This window comes from Hakea prostrata, chromosome 2 (genome assembly GCF_041222555.1).
Source record: "Hakea prostrata isolate BN-2017 chromosome 2, UWA_Hpros_2, whole genome shotgun sequence".
NCBI lineage: Eukaryota > Viridiplantae > Streptophyta > Magnoliopsida > Proteales > Proteaceae > Hakea > Hakea prostrata.
This window is the reverse complement of record NC_142601.1, coordinates 58,335,403-58,351,380: the sequence shown is the minus strand read 5'-3', so window position 1 is coordinate 58,351,380 and position 15,978 is coordinate 58,335,403. Positions and strand designations below refer to the sequence as shown.

At 37.1% G+C, this 15,978-nt stretch overlaps 2 protein-coding genes across 3 annotated transcripts; both read right to left on the bottom strand.

Moving 5' to 3' along the window:
• Positions 1-250: 250 nt before the first annotated feature.
• LOC149025234 (vesicle-associated membrane protein 711) lies at positions 251-4,999 on the bottom strand. 2 transcript variants are annotated; one of them, XM_089143099.1, is made up of 5 exons: positions 4,933-4,999; positions 4,496-4,736; positions 2,555-2,745; positions 2,027-2,190; positions 251-904 (listed from the first exon to the last, which is right to left on the bottom strand). In XM_089143099.1, exons 2-5 carry the CDS (start codon positions 4,710-4,712, stop codon positions 814-816), a joined length of 663 nt encoding a protein of 220 aa, XP_088999225.1. In that variant the 5' UTR covers positions 4,713-4,736; positions 4,933-4,999; the 3' UTR covers positions 251-813. The 2 variants fall into 2 exon arrangements, with proteins under 2 accessions (XP_088999225.1, XP_088999224.1); XM_089143098.1 differs by having other exon boundaries at positions 4,496-4,812; positions 4,933-4,995.
• Positions 5,000-6,900: 1,901 nt separating this feature from the next.
• Positions 6,901-12,765, bottom strand: LOC149025233 (65-kDa microtubule-associated protein 3-like). Its single transcript, XM_089145463.1, has 13 exons — positions 12,504-12,765; positions 10,679-10,770; positions 10,308-10,514; positions 9,875-10,126; positions 9,585-9,794; positions 9,324-9,479; positions 9,057-9,216; positions 8,793-8,944; positions 8,624-8,711; positions 8,332-8,405; positions 8,073-8,147; positions 7,686-7,956; positions 6,901-7,549 (listed from the first exon to the last, which is right to left on the bottom strand). Exons 2-13 carry the CDS (start codon positions 10,748-10,750, stop codon positions 7,125-7,127), a joined length of 2,142 nt encoding a protein of 713 aa, XP_089001589.1. The 5' UTR covers positions 10,751-10,770; positions 12,504-12,765; the 3' UTR covers positions 6,901-7,124.
• Positions 12,766-15,978: the final 3,213 nt, after the last annotated feature.

The window sequence follows — 15,978 nt, the reverse complement described above, 5'->3', positions numbered from 1 at the left end:
CGATACATCTCGATACATCTCTCTATTAAATTGCACTAAAATGCCTTAGCCAACACAATGCAATACTTGATATGTATCCATAATCTAACTAATCACCCTTTTTGCCGTGACAATCAGCATTGGTTTCCAATGAGAGAGTTTGATGCAGCAATGGGTGAAGACAAGACTCAAACCCAGGTCTTGGGCAACCAGCAGAACTAGCCATAATGCCTGAAATAGTATACAAGCACAAATTTTTTATTTCCCAGTGCATGCTGATTACTTATTACAATGCCTGTGAAGGAAACCTTCATATTTCCTTGCATTTCACTTCCATCTTTCAAGCAAACTATGGCTCACAAATTCGATTTCTGTAACTTCCCCGGTGGCATTGAACTCTAGTTCTGAATGAAATTATACCCAGTGAAAACCCTGAAATTAACTTTCTATTTTATTTTTCCTTTCCTTAACTATATTATATATATGCTTCAATTCAATGAGTCCACTAGATAGACCAAAGAAACAATATGTTCACATAAACAATCGACCATTCCACCAACCAGAATCATGGTGCCAAAACTGCAATTACTTGGATGCCTCTACATATTACATTTAACTGTTGGACAGGGAAACTTCATAAAACAGCAGTATTCTCGAACTCGATAAATATGTAGTGGATCTTCAGGGAAAACACATATAATCGGCTGAAGCTTCCATCAGAAAAAACACCCTCCAAATACGTCAAACTACAGCCATACAGCTTGAAGCAACAGAAGAACAGATGATGGCACATCCATTTTCAAGTGACCAGTATCAGAGGCCAAACAAACCTTTTCACTTCAGGCAAGAAGGCAATGCAGGTCCATGGCATACAACAGCAACCACGATGTATATAATGATCAAGAGGAGGATTATCAATGCAGCCCTGCACGATAAAAACATAAAGCACTAAGCAAACATACAGGAAGCTAAAACATGTGGGGGGGGGGCAAAAAGAGCTTAGTTCCATATTCTTGTTTCTAGATGTAAGTATGCAATAACATAAATACACACTCAGACACACTAATAGAGAGAGATGTTTACATCAAAGATGAAGATAACCAAATCATTAACCGTGTTGTACAAAGTGCAATGCTATAAGAGGAAGTATCCTTCTTTTACCCCCCCCCCCCACCCTCATTGTCTTCCTTTCAATGACAATGCAGGTCCATGAAGAAGAAAGTACAGTACAGACAAAAGATACGTTTATCATGAAAAATGGACATGCCAGTTCTAACCAAATAAGAAAAGGGGCCAACTAACAAAACCTAGGTAGAATGTCCATACATGTGTTCCATATATTCTAAGACATGATTCAGTTCATGCAAGTTGTAGAGCTCAATGTTATTAAGCTTGAAATCAAAAGTGAGAATGTGACCCTGGTCCGACAAACCAACTTTCTGAAAGTTGAAGGAGCTTTTTACTTAGATTGGATTCCCAGCCTAGATGAGAGAGCACATGCTATCGGATGATTCTAACCACCAGAAAAACTATGTGGTATTTCTGGAAACTTTCCTCAGGAAAGTCTCATAAGATGGCTAGCATCACCTGAGTCATATGACAAAAACTCTGTTGTGAATAAGACCGGAAAAATGGGGTTGCTAAACACCACATTGCCAAACATACAGGCTCAAGCTATAAAGCAGTGGGATCTTCTGCTTCCACTCCTAGTCCACAAGATCACGAGAGTATGAGTTTTGATAACTGTTTTGTAGTTCGTCAGTCATATAGTTATATTGCCCTGTAAACTTTTCAATATATAATCCTCCTGATTTTTACCTTAAACATCCCTCCCCCACCCCCCCCCCCCCCCCCCAAAAAAAAAAAAAAAAAAAAGACAAATATAATAAATAAGCTAATAAAGGAAAAAGAAACAAAGAAATAAAACATATGCACAGGAATGTAGGAAGTTCCATGCCCAATCCAGTGGGGTGCATCAATGCATGCATACATGTATGTGTGTTCCTGAAACATTGGGGATTCACTATTTTGTGATCAGCAGACTTACGTGAGCTTGACATTTCTCCACCACGCTGTATTTTTGAAACGGCGTGCTTGCTTTCTGAAACGAAATGTGTTTCCTTGCATATTAGTGGTCTTATCCACCAACAGTTCCAAGCGGTCTCCCCTCTCTAAAACTTTATCAATGTTATCTATCATGACAGTGCGTACCTAGTAAATTACACATACTATACAGTCAGGAAAAGCTAGCAAGAATTATCTCAATTACCAACCCCCCCCCCCCCCAAAAAAAAAAAAACCCAAGAAAAAGAAAAGGAAAAGGATTGACACGATGAGGTTTATTTTACATAGAAAGGTGTAAAAGGTGCATTGTCTCTTTTATTTGACTAAAACCACTGTTCACCTAATCATGGACTAAATAAAGACAAGAACATGAAGTAAAATGATGAGGCGGGAGAGTAGCATTATGAGGTATTTGAGAGAGCCAAAGCACATATAAACTAGAATTTCAAATCCTTTTCCCTTTTCTTAAAGATGTTAAAGACACAAATCTTCACAAGCATTTGAAATATACCTGGCTCATTTCACCTTTCAACCGGTTTATCCGATCTGCATTGGGATCGTTGGTATAGTAGTCCAATTGTTGACTCAAAACTCTTGAGAATTCATCATTCATAGCGTAAGCTTGAGCAGTATGTACAGCACGGCCATAAGTCTTCACAAACCTTTGATGAATATCTTCCAAAAATGCAAAAGGAATTCTCCCTGCATAAAATGATTAAACAAAGTAAGGCAAGCACCATATATCATCAGTCAGAAGCAGAATTGGAATTCAGCTCCTAGAGTCAATGAAAGGAGAATGCAACAACATAAGAAAGTAGCAAATCATAAATACAACCTTCCTGCTAACAAAAGAATAGGAACAATTTTATAAAACTAATATAGGATGCAATCTCTTTTAACCGATGGTGAAGAGATTCTCTCTTCACCATTGTGATCAAAAGGAGCCATAACAGACTAAAAGAGAAGTGAATGGGGGGAGCAGGAAAAAACAAATAGACAACACCACCATGCCGGGAAGACAAGGCCACATGGGCATAAGAAAGGGGAAGAACCCAAATCAACCACAACAGACTAAAATTAGGGAGGCAGCCATAGCAATCAAGACCTAACCACAACAAGTAGACACAAGAACTAGGAGAAGAAACTGCAATTAATAATACAGGAAAACCCACCTTATCAAAACTATAGATGTCTTGCCCTAGGACATGAAAATGGATATCTGACTGACAAAAGTCTCTCATGATTGGGAAGGAAAAATTCCAGGTGCAACCCCTTCTTGGGATAAGGAAGCTTTTGTTGTAAAGGCATAGAGGTGGCACAGGAGGAGGGGTTTTAGTGATAACAGAGGTTGGAAGGAGTTATGGGCTGTAAGTTTGTAACACAGTAGGTACAAAGAGGGGAAAGGACAGGATCATCAGGAGTAGGAGAGAAGAGGGGCAAAGGAGAGTAGCACCTAGGTGGTCCTGGTCAAACAGCAATCACAAGTAGAGGTTGGGCTAGAAGGATGGACATGTTGACACAGAATAATGGTCAAAGGAGGGCAAGTTCGGCTGGTGCTCTAAATCTGCAGATGGTAGGAGGAGGAGGCAACCTAATGTATGAGTAAAGCTGTGAGCTACTTCAGAAGCGAAGGGCCAGGGCATGCAGGAGGGGGAGAGACAGGCTGTGGCGGGTTAAGAAGGAGGGAAAGCACTGGCAACAACAGAAAGGAAGGGGTCCAAGTAGCACCTGCCCGGTGAGTAGCCAGTTTGGCATATATTACAGAAGAGAGAATTGAAAAGGGCATTTTCAACCCTGTATATTAGGAGTTGTGGATTCTTATCCCTTGAGTAGCATAAAAAAAGAGAGTATTTTCAACCCTGCGTAACAGGAGGATGGGAGGGAGCAACTGATGATACAAGAGTCCAATCATGGATCACATTGCCGAGGTGAAGGGATTTCTCATCAATGGGCAAAGAAAAACTAAATCTAAAAATGTATATTTCCATTCTCTACTGTCTGGTCATGAATCCTAGGCATTGGGAATTTGGGATCTCATTTAGAAGTTTAAGAGGAGTAACCATTCAAAGCACGCAACCTGGTAATTGTGTAAATTTTAGAATTGCTAGAAATTTTAAATTACTCTGCAAATACAGCTTACTCAGAAGTATTTCAAGGAAATGAGATTGGGATTGTAATCCAACTCCATGATTCCACTCTCACATGCAGTAAAAAGGAGGAAGACGAGAAGAAAACAGGAAAAAAAATTTGGTCCTCTTAATTATCTAAAAATCAAAATCAGTTACGTTACACCCAAAGTCTAAGACCGGAGCTTCCTCTTTCCAAATATGCAAATCAAATCAAGAACCTGAAACCTTGTTCTTTTCGCAGATTGTACAGAGTAATCACTAAGCAACAAAGAAGATAACCATTAAAAATGAAGCCACAAAATAAAGAAGCAGAAGAAACTTACTTCCTGCGGTGTCGTCGGCCATGCATAAAACGGTAAGGCCATCGGTCCTCTTGACATGAAAAATATAGCGATCCTGAGAGTAGGAAAGATTGCTATCGTTGTCGGATGGAATCTTCTCCAGTATCTGTCGAGCAATTGCGCTCGCATTCGTTGCTGTTGAACTAAACTCGGCCAGAACCACAGATCCTCGCGCAACCAGCGCATACAAGATCGTCATTCCTCTCCCTTCTCTCTCCTCAAGCTGAAAAAAAAAAATCCACTTCAAGTCTTCAACCGATCTATGGAGATCTCTCTTTATTAACTTTGTCTGAAACCCCCTAAATGCAGACCCCAATCAAAGCAAGAAAGTCTTTCAGGTTTCAATCAATATTCGAACATGAAAAAAGACGATTTTATTACATTAATTTATATGTTGGGCGAAGAAGATGGAAATTCACCTTAGCTGGAATTGTCGTTCGCTTTTCTGTTGTGTTGACCAAAAGAGGATTTTTCCTGCTGTCCGTTACCTCCTGCAACTGTAAATTGAAATACACAACGTGGACGCATTATTCATAATGACAATTGTCACTTCCTAATCCAACGGTTGGGATTGAATGTTAGCCAATGTGGGTCAACTTTCGCTGAGTATAAGCTAGTGCCTAGTTTCTTTTCTCCATTTGGGGAATTTTCAGTCTTATCCTTTGGCTTCCCAATCAGAATTAATGTCACCCTTGAATTACCTAATGTGACCCCTATTACTTAACATTGTTATTCATAGGTTAGTTTTTATTTATACATTTTCAATATTACCCCTATTACCCCTACATCTTAAATTTAAAACACTACCCATGAATCATAGAGGAAGAAATCGAAGACAATAGAGGATTGTCTTTGTTCAAGGTTATTCTTGTCTTTTTGAAAAAATTAACTTACGTAAATCAGTATTTAAATATGATTTTCAAATAGCAGAAGATGTCGTTAATACATTTTTCACGTTATAGGGGTTCTAATTGAATAATTCAAGGGATGACCTTAAATTAATGAGTAACTCAAGGGGCGAGTGATGAAAATCTTCCTTTCTCATTTATCCCCCAAAAAATCCCTTTCTTTTTCATATTTTTGTTTATTATTCTTTTAAGTTTAAAATTATGTTTAGAAAGAAAAAAATGAAAGGTAAACATTAAAGCTAAATTGCGTAAACAATCATATGAACAATGACTAATTATCTTGGATTAGTTTGCATTATGTAGGAGGGTCGAAGTAGAATCCACTGCTATGACTGATCAAAATTTTATATAATTCATATATTTCTTTTCTCATGATTCATGTTTGATCTTCTAAGTAAAATAGTAGAAAATTGATGATTTTTTTGTAATTTTTCTTTTTAAAAAATTTCTGATGCCTATTGGACGATATTTCTCGTAAAATGTTTATAAAATGTTTATTGAATAAATAACTCTAAAAGATATCTCAGATACTAAAAAATATTAATTTCTTTTGATTCTCAATCTCGTCAATGAATTGTATCATATGAAGTTTCTCACATCTCTTGGATAAGCCAATCTAAAAAATAAATGTTGGACCTTAAAAAAAATATTAACTTCTTATTGATTCTCATATTTAGGTTCCAATAAATCAGATTTGGGATTGGAGTTAGAGGAAGTCAAACCATTTTTTTAATTTTTGCTGACCTAAATATTGATTTTTATAATAAAAACAAATTGGATAAATATTAAAAGCAGTAACTACAACCACTATGAGACGAGGTCTCATTACAAGTGGACCCTCTTATGTCCTGCCTCTAAAACTAAGTAACCAATCTTTAGTTGTATCCTGTTTTATATTAGACTACAATTGGTAATAGAAAACACAGAAGATTTTATTACTACTAAATCGCTCTACAACTAGGATCTTGCTTGTTCATTCTTCGCGGGTGAATAAGGTAAGCAAAAACCCCCTTCAAATAAAGGCAATATTCATTTGTGTAAATCTGGTTTTAGGAAACCTAATTCAAACTGAAAAAAAAAAAAAAAATTTACCTTTAAAAGGAGAGACTAGAAACAGTTTCAGAATTTTCAAGTTACCCATGACTCCATTCCACTAATTGCAATGGATGTCGGGAGATATTTGCTATAATTTTTGTAATGATTGTTTTCACTAATTCAAACAATTGTTTTTTATACACAAAGCATCTATTTTGAATTTTGAGGGGTCAGCTTTTATTCTCTAGTCTTTTATTATTGGATGTTTCTTTACATTAAAACAGCTTTTCTTCCTCTGTCAAGTTGTCATCTATCGCTTTACTTCTATTAAGACTCCACTCCTTTGTTCTCATGCTTTTGATTTTACTAATCATTTTAAGTTCTTCCTCGCTTTCATTTGAAATTGAAAGGAAGCAAGTTAAATCCAACAAAATCATTTCCCTTTCATTTGACATTTTGTTGGCTTAGCACCTAGCCAGAAGGGAAGGAAGAAAATTTGTGGACAAAAAAGAAAAAGGAAATCAGAGAAGTGGGAACACTGATAAGGCCATTGCAATTAAGTATGTACATGAATATGGAAAAGCCAAAAACAATTGGCTTTGTATATACCACAAGAATATTAGTAAGAAAGGCAAGACAGGCCAACCAAATCAATTTCATCCAGCAAATCAAACTTGTACTGGCTTAAGATTTGTCTGTGAAAGAATGAAACCAGCTCTCCTCTCCTCGAATGAGTATTCAATCTGTTCAGCCTTCTCTTCCACATTGCTAGCTCCAAAAAGGACAGAGGATGGAACCGGAGTTGCGGCAGTCTGCATGGGAACAGATACAGATGAAGGGGTAGTGGGTTTTGCCTTGGGGGTCCTGTTCTCATCTTCATCAGGAAGAGAAGCCAACTTGGAAGCTGTGGTTACTGTCATGTTGTTACTTGAAAATGTTTTCTGTGCTTTGTTCATGTCATCCATCAAGTTTGTTGTGTTGGCCTCGGAGACAAGTGAGAATGGCTTCCGTGACATGGATTCACCATCATCATCACTTGCAGCATTCACTGATTGCTGTTTCACTGGGAGATAAACATCGAACCCTCGCCGACCTACATAAATTTAAATTTATTCTACGTACATAAATCATAAATATCAAGAACAACTTCAAACTATCCACCAGTCTGTAAAAGTTTACTAGGAAAATAGAATGGGGAAAAGAATAACACGTAGGTAAAGCTACAAAACCTTCATCCTGATGATTGTTATGTGAGTCATTTTGCAATAGACTCTTCTTGGCTGTGCGTGATTGAGGAGTAGCAGCTTTGGGGGAGTTAACTGGATCAGATTTAGGAGTTTGCAGCATCACTCCACCAACAGAAACTCTTTTGCTACTTGGACAACCGGTTGAAGTTTTCAGCACCTTTTTTCCGTTCTGGAGGGGCTTTAAAGGGCTTGGTTTTGACCCGAAAAGCACTTCCTGTTCTGCTATTAGCTGTTCCTGAAGTTTCTTTTGATCCTGCAATGGTTGATGTGGAAACAAATGTCATGAATCATTACTAATAGAGACTGATTCCAGATTGTAGTAGATTGATTCTAGATCACAGTAGATGGAATTCAGACTGCAGTGCATACCCGCTGCCTCTGGCGTTCTTGTTCTTTTTCTTGCCTCAATATACTGTACTCTTCCAGCATAACAAGTAGCCGAATCTATATAGGCGAAATAAGAGTTCACCACCATTAGCATATATATCAAATGATAATAAAGAACAAGGATGATTCGAAGACAGATGCCAAGTTTAGTCCAATAGAGCTAATATAGACTCAAAGTTTTGACTTGGCAGAAGTTAAAAGAGATGTTCAAAAGTTGACAGACTGAAAATGGAGTGCTTACACCATCATATGTGAATTCCACGCCTCTTTCTTTCTCCCATGCTATGGTTTTTGATGCCAAAGCATCCACAATTGCTGTCAACACCAAGCAAATCAAGAAATTTAGGAAATTGAACACACACCCAAATAACACTCTGACAAAATATTGAAAGGTCAAAACTGGCATTAAATGATGTCCTTGATTCTTACTTCCAATTTTAAATATTGGACCAGGATATTAAGAAACTTAAGTGCAATTTATGGAGCCACAAAGACATCATTTAGTATTACAATGCATGATGCAACATTTGCACCTGGAAGTTTATTCACTGTAGAACGAGCTTTTTCCGCACGCTTCAGCATGAGATGAGTACCTCTACCAGCATTATAGCGATTTTCATCCTGAAACATCAATGAAAAAATTAATCCAAGAACAAGGACAGAACAAAAGTAAAATTCCTCCAGAAGACCAAAATTTCCTACCATGTTGTACTCCTCAAGCCAGCACTCCTCCTCACGTGCAGCCAACCATTTTTCAACCTTCTCAAGTATTTCTTTCCTGCTAAATGCTTCTTCCTTTGCTTTTGCAATTTGTAGCTCAATTTGTTCTAAGATGGTTGAAGGATCCACAGCACCTGCACGAAAAGAAATGGATTTACTAATGCATAATAAAGAGATTAGTATTTCATTGTTCCGTGTGGATATCTCTCTCTAGCAAAACTGATATATACTGTCAGTCTTTCTGACCTGATTCAATAGCTTCAATTGCATATTCCATTGCACTATCTGCCTCTGCTGCCATACATGTCCGCCGCCAAATCTCCTCTAACTCTGTTCTCTTCCTCAGAACAAGCTCTTTCATCTTGTCTGCTTTCAGTTCTTCAAGTCTAGATACTTCTGCCCCAACCTGTGTAATAAATTCATTTGAGCTTACTTCATGGGAAAAAAATCTTAGCAAAAATGACGTAAGCAAACCTTGATGTCGCATTTTTGGTTACATAGTTATACACTTACATAATTAATGAAATCCTCAGAGAGTATGTTGGGTTCTGTGACTTCATCTTCAGAAGCAGCTATGTTACAGGTGACATTCTGAAACATCTGCTGTTCCTCAATTGGTGTATCCATTAAATTCCATAACTCCAACATTGTTGTTGCCAGATCTTGAAGCTGCCACAGCTTGAAAGCTTAGTGCGACTTATGGAAAAGGTTTAATTAATAACAAAGAACATGAATACAACAAGAATATGTGACTCCAAGTCTCCAACTAGTTACCTTCTGCATCCTCTCTATCTTGACCTTTCGCAGTGTTAGAATTGCAGCAGCCAACCTCTCAATTGTATTGTCACTTATGTTCTTTGCTCCCTCAGAATCATCCAAACTGGGGTGGACCTCAATAACTGTGCACTTGAAATCCATGCCAAGCACTAAACATAGTGTGTTCAGAGTGTTAAGGTGGTCTTGAACCTGTTTCAAACGTTGTCCCTGCACACAAATTTAAACAAAACCAGATCAGTCTGTGACAAATAAAAAGGCTTGAAGAAATTCATGTTGAAAAGTCCAACCTTGTCCTTTTGAAGCTCCGCCAGCCCCCTGTTCAACTCTTCAAGCTTTCGTAAGGACAAATCAGTTTCATCCACCACAATATTGGATGGACTGTATTTTGTGGACCCACAGATCTCATTTGAGATCTTTTGTATTTGCTGAATGATGTCAATGAATTGGTTCCTTCTCTCACATTTCCTCTTTCGCATCTCCTCCAGCTCTCGATGAATGGCCATAAGCTCTTCCTTTAAACTTCTAGCATTCTGATCGCACTGAAAGCACAAACCATGCAAACAATGTAGTTAGTTAAAGATCTTTCAACAAGCTGCTGACAAATGCTCAGAAAGCTGGGGTGGTTAATAAGAACATGAAGTTAAATGGCTAATAGAAAAATTAATTGATAATCTCTTTCAGCCTGGCAAACTATTTTGAAAAATTGTCCCCAAGACCCACCTGCCGGATATGCACCGGACGGTCACCCATTGCTGAGCAGATGCTTGCGAGCTCTGTCTCAGAATCTGCAATCTTTTGCCGTAGCTGAGCCCTACAGCGATTTGCCTGATCTACCTTTCTTCTGTATACGTCTAGACACTCTTCTTCTAATTCTAGTAGCATTTTATCCCTTTCAGCATCAAGCTCGCCAACTTCATCCCATATAATCTGAATTAAAGGCAAAATCAGAAAGCCTGAGTAAATGAAGTTGAAAAATAACTGGTTTTATCTTGAACCAGCTGTTTCAAACAAGAGGAGAAGATATCCAAGAGAACAAATGAAAAATCATTGCAAGATGCAGAGTTCTTCAGTACAAAAGCTTCAAGGAAAACCTTAAGTTCATAAAGAAGAGATCCACAAGTTGTTTCCATTTGTGAAAACTGATCAATTTGGAGGGCCGACATGTTGCAGCAAATGCTTCTTTCTGCAGAAGACAATCCAGTGAGACAATCAGATTTAGAAATTCAGCAAAAAAAAAAAAAGCCCCAAGAGTCAAACTCATCCATAAAAAAAGATTTTGACCATTCAGCTTATGATCTTCAATGATTTAAACCCATATAAAATTACCATTGAAGAAAAAAGTAGTTTTTTGGTGGGTTTTTTTTTTTTTTGGGGGGGGGGGGGGGGGTTAGCAGTTGGATGGAAGTGAGGATATAAAAAAGAATTATGTTTTAGTAGATTGGCTATTTTTGTCTAAGCAGTATTTGTTTAATAACAAAACAAACTCAAATCATTGTTAAATCCATTCAAAATTTTTTTTGAGCTACTTAACTTCATTTATCAGTGGAGATTATTTCTTCCAGCTTTTCATACTTCACAATTTCTTATTTGGTCATACGCCAAAAATAAATCAAAAAGGAGTGCTAATCCTACCATGTAGACCATAAGATCTTTAAGAACAGGGAGGAATCAATTGAAGATAAAGGTAGTTATTGTGTTCTTTTTATCCCCGGGGGGGGGGGGGGAGTGTAACAGTTGGATCCAAGTGAGGATATAAAGGACTATATTTGAGTAGGAAAGTGGCTATTATTATCTAAGCACTGTTTTATTAGTAACCAAATAAACTCAATCAGTATTAAATCAATTCTTCTTTTTTTTTTTTTTTTTTGGGGGGGGGGGGGAGGCACGAAAAGTTCATTCAAGTTATCAATGTCAATTATTCTTCCAGCTCTTCATACTTTGCAATTGCTTATTCAATCTTACGCCAAAAATAAAACAAAAAAGAGTGCTAATTCCAGCATTTTGACCATAAGAGTTTAAGAACAGGGAAGAATCAAACCCTAGCCTCTAAATACCACAGTTATGATCTTATCAACTTATAAATGGAGTATGGAGTAATTCACTGACACATATTTATTTAACTTTGCTTTGTAAAAGGAATTGTACTTGTTAATCTTTTCATACATACAATATTGCGTACTAATGATATCAATTTCTTTTGTCAGCACTGACGAATTTAAGGAATAATGCATTACATATAATGACGATTGGTCATTTTCTATCTTATGCACTGCAGTTTCTTGAAGTATTATCTGTAAGTTTTAAAACCACAGGAACAGCATCAAATGAAAGAATCCCCTTCCTGAACTTTTTCTAGGATACCCATTCATGTAGAATTTAATTGACAGAAATGCAAGGCTTTTCTTATATCTATCCCTTCATTTACAATACATTTCACAAGTCCTTTTTCTCTAATCAAGATGTCGAACTGCTTGTCGTCTGAATCTAGAGACAATCTAGATAGTTCACAGTCGTAGGCGTTTTTATTACTTTCCCTAGCGGATGCGAGTTAATGACTATCGGGCTTACCAAAAATCGTGCTTCCTTCCCTTCCCACTTTCTTAGATATTAAAACCTAATAGCAAGTACATCTTGCTACTCTATCACCTCTATTGAAGCAAGTTCCCACTTTCCCTCTTTTCCAACATTACGAAACACATAATCAAGAAAGAATAGATCTTGCTCATTTCGAAAATTACCTCCTTGCTAGGGCTACAGAAATTTATCATCGAATTCCCCTTAGTCTATTGGTGTTAAATTGATAAACTAGATGTAAAAAAGACAACTTGAACATCAAATAAGATTTGACGGAGCAAGAAAACCTGACATAGAAACAAAAGATTTATAAAGATAAACAGGTAGTATAGAAGAACAAACCTGAGAATGAGTTTCACCAATTGGTTCGCTGAAGGAAGAAGATCGTGGAAACGACCTAAGAATGATTTGCCCGATAGAGCGATCGAGGTAAATTGAGAGAATGCTGAGAAATTTCAGGTTTTTTCTGGAAAATTTGCGAGAATCAGCGGTTGTTCGAGTGTACCAAAGAAAGGGAGGTAGAGGGTGCGAAGGCGAACAAAAAGAGCCTTGGGAAGCGGAGAGAGAGAGGGACAGGGAAGTAGCCGTTAGAGAATTTAGAAAATTAGAAAACGTTCGCGAATGATTTTAGGTGTATGGTGTCTTTATTGATGACGCTCGCATATAGTTTTGAATTTCAGATGTAACGGTTTTACTTGCCACGTCAGTCGTTAAATTGTCACGCCACAGGATCCCCAAGGTGGGGGAAAATGATCATTGTCATTATTCTTTTCTGTTTAAATTACTGACTAGATAAGTTCGGCCGGTCCGACCGAAGAAAGTATATCGACCAGATGGATAAGAACCCAACCAATACTTGTTCTTTCGCTTACTAAACCAACCGGTATCGAAAGTTTGAGAAATTGGGTTTTTTTTTTTTTTTAATGTCAACCGACAACATAGAGGAATTGAGCTCGACTTCAATATTGTGCACTTAACACAAACCACTATGCTGCAAACGGTCGAGATTTTGATCTCAAAAGTGTGTTTTGATTTCCACCGTCCATTTCTCAAAAGTGTGAAAACGCACTTTCTAAAAATGAACGGTGAAATCTCAATCTCAACCATTCGTTGCGGGTTCTACGCATTAATTCGCAGTACCCAAGTAATTTCAAAGGAAATTTCATTAAATACGCGAGATGTCATAGACCCAGTACACCAACAAAGGCAAAACAACAACAAAAATGTTAAATCCACCTCCTGTGTGCCTAAAGAGTTTGAAACGATTTGCTCCTTTAGAAAGAAAGTCAGCAAAAATTACTTGATGTAGGAAAAATCATTTATAATTAAGTTTTCAAACCTCATAGACAACACTAGAAGTGATCCCATCTAGACAAGACGACTCTCCATAAAGAGCTCAGAATTGACTAATAAGCAAGAAATATAAAACCTCAGAATCATGTGGTTGTAGTTCAATTAATCTCTAGCACCCAGCTCATGGCATGCATGTAGAACTACTGCAGAAGAACCATTCGTTTCAGAAGGTTAATAGGAGCCATTAGTTCCACTTGAGAATCTGGACCTAGTTGTTTTGGTTGTTGTTTTCTCCGTCTGTACCCTGTACAGTTTATTACCATGAATGAAAACACGACAAAGACATTGTTGTCGTTTCAGTTCCAAGTCTCCAACGCATCTCTTAAGTAATAATTCTGGTTAGCAGTAAACTTTTTGTTTTTTTTTTATTTAATTGTTTTGTTAGTGCGTGAGACCCATGAGGTAAGCGTAGTAATGAAGCAGCCATGAGTAAAGGAGGCCCTTCATGACATCGATCATGGGTCTTAAAAATCTTGATCATGGTGATGAGGTGGACTTACTTGTAAGGTGGAATTTACTCAACTTCTAACTATTGACCTTAAATTCTCATTTCAATTTCATGATATTCATGGCCATTACTATGAGTGGGGTTAAGGTTATTAAATGGATTAAATCCAATTCATACAAAAGAAAAGAACATGAGAGTTAATTCTCTATTCTGTGGGGAGGTTAGATCAAAGTGATTAATTTTCATTAGTGGAGAAGGGAGAAGCCCATTGATTCTCTATTAGTAGAGAATTGATTCTCCCCCTTGTGAAGAGGTGAGTCATTGTGATTCAATGATTCAATTCATTGCCTTGAGAATCTCAATGGGTGTAAAGTGTAGTTTGGGCCATACCCCCCTTCTTGCTGTGGTGTATAACATTCTTCCCTTGTTCATTTTTGTTATTTATTTTAAAAGTTTCTTCCTTTGAGTTTGTCTAAGTGTTGTGCTCTAGCTTTTGGCTCCTTGTAGGGATTAAAAATACTATCTCATCTTTTGGTTTGGAGGTTGTTTTATCTTGGAGGTAGTGGTGTGAAGAACCCTTGATAATATGGTGAATCATTACCTTAAAGACAGCACTCAAGGTGTGACTCAACTTCATTCATCGGTGGTTTGTTCGATTGCAACATCAAGTTCTCCGGATTGACTAAGGATCTTCATCTTTCAATTGTATTACGATTTCATTATTGTGTTTTATAAAATTTGTAACACAATTACCCCAATAAACATGTTTGTCTTTTTTCATTCTTAGTATGAGTTTATTAAAAACTAACTTGTTCTAATAATGTTCTTTACATTTTAATGTAATGAAAGACAACACAGACACTGTCGTGGTGGACAGTTCCAGATCCAAGTCTCTAATACATTGTCTTAGGTTTGAAAACTTGATATCAATTGGTGTCCATCTTTCCATAAAATCATTTTCTTTCTCAAGCTAGTTAGGTTTCACAGTCATCGATCTCTGGTAACTGAACATTATCTCTTCCATGATGAAATAGTGATTGTTCAATTTTGAAAACCCTAAATCTAAAAAATAGATCATAATGCCTCTAAACCATTCTTTAACAAGGTCATAATAGAGTTTGATTAATTAAGTCAACCTATTTCAAAACATTATTCTTGATCTTATATACCCTAGTCTAACCTTGAACTTAATCTTGATTATATTGCGTTGGCCGAGCCAAGTTAAGTCAAACAATCAACCTTAACCCTGATAAAAAACAATAAAACAATTCATAATTCTACATTATTGCTTTACAATTATGAAGACTATCCCACACTAGGACTAGGTAAGTCAGACACTTTAACACTAACCCTAATTCAAGGTTAGAAGATTTCAACCTAAGCTCAACATTAAGGTTAGAATTTGAGCTAGACAGCTTTCAAGTTTCAAAACCAAACTTGTACCCTTACCTTTGTAGTATGGGATTAATTGAAAATCTATCCTTCCAAAGATCTCCATATATATACATCTTAATTTGATCTACTAAAGATGATTTCAGCCTTCTATCAGGAAAAAAAATAAAAAGGTGATTCAGCCCAAGACAACCACCAAAACATCCTAATTTAGCTAAAAGTAGGCTTTAATTACCGATTAATAGCACTTTAATATTATCAAACAAATATAGAGAAAGGTAAGAAACAGCATAAGCAACTTTCAAGTAAGTTAGTTTCATTGTAGATATATATATCTACATCAGTGTGGAGCCATGGGAAAGGTGGAAGAAGAAACGAGGAATGGAGGGGCTGTTGGAACTTGGAAAGACCCCAGGACCAATCAACATCAACTCATTAAATTGAGAGAAAAGCACATTCACGGATCCACAACATTCCAAACTTTTCCAGCTGATGGATATCATATGTGTACACAAACTCTAAGTCACGGACTCACCACTAGCAAGTAGCAACACAAGAGATACAGAAAAAGATGTCTTTCTCACCATGGAAGGCCTCCCTCTCTCTCTCTTTCTCTCTGTGTCT

Excerpts from the sequence above, each read along its gene's own strand:
- LOC149025233 (XM_089145463.1), bottom strand. The coding sequence starts at position 10,750 with ATGTCGGCCCTCCAAATTGATCAGTTTTCACAAATGGAAACAACTTGT. Across the intron at positions 8,406-8,623 it reads TACAGTGAATAAACTTCCAG|CAATTGTGGATGCTTTGGCA; the intron begins GTGCAAATGTTG and ends TGGTGTTGACAG. Across the intron at positions 7,550-7,685 it reads TAACAATCATCAGGATGAAG|GTCGGCGAGGGTTCGATGTT; the intron begins GTTTTGTAGCTT and ends AAATTTATGTAG.
- LOC149025234 (XM_089143099.1), bottom strand. The coding sequence starts at position 4,712 with ATGACGATCTTGTATGCGCTGGTTGCGCGAGGATCTGTGGTTCTGGCC. Across the intron at positions 2,191-2,554 it reads TGAAAGGTGAAATGAGCCAG|GTACGCACTGTCATGATAGA; the intron begins GTATATTTCAAA and ends GTAATTTACTAG. Across the intron at positions 905-2,026 it reads TGGAGAAATGTCAAGCTCAC|GGCTGCATTGATAATCCTCC; the intron begins GTAAGTCTGCTG and ends TTTATCGTGCAG.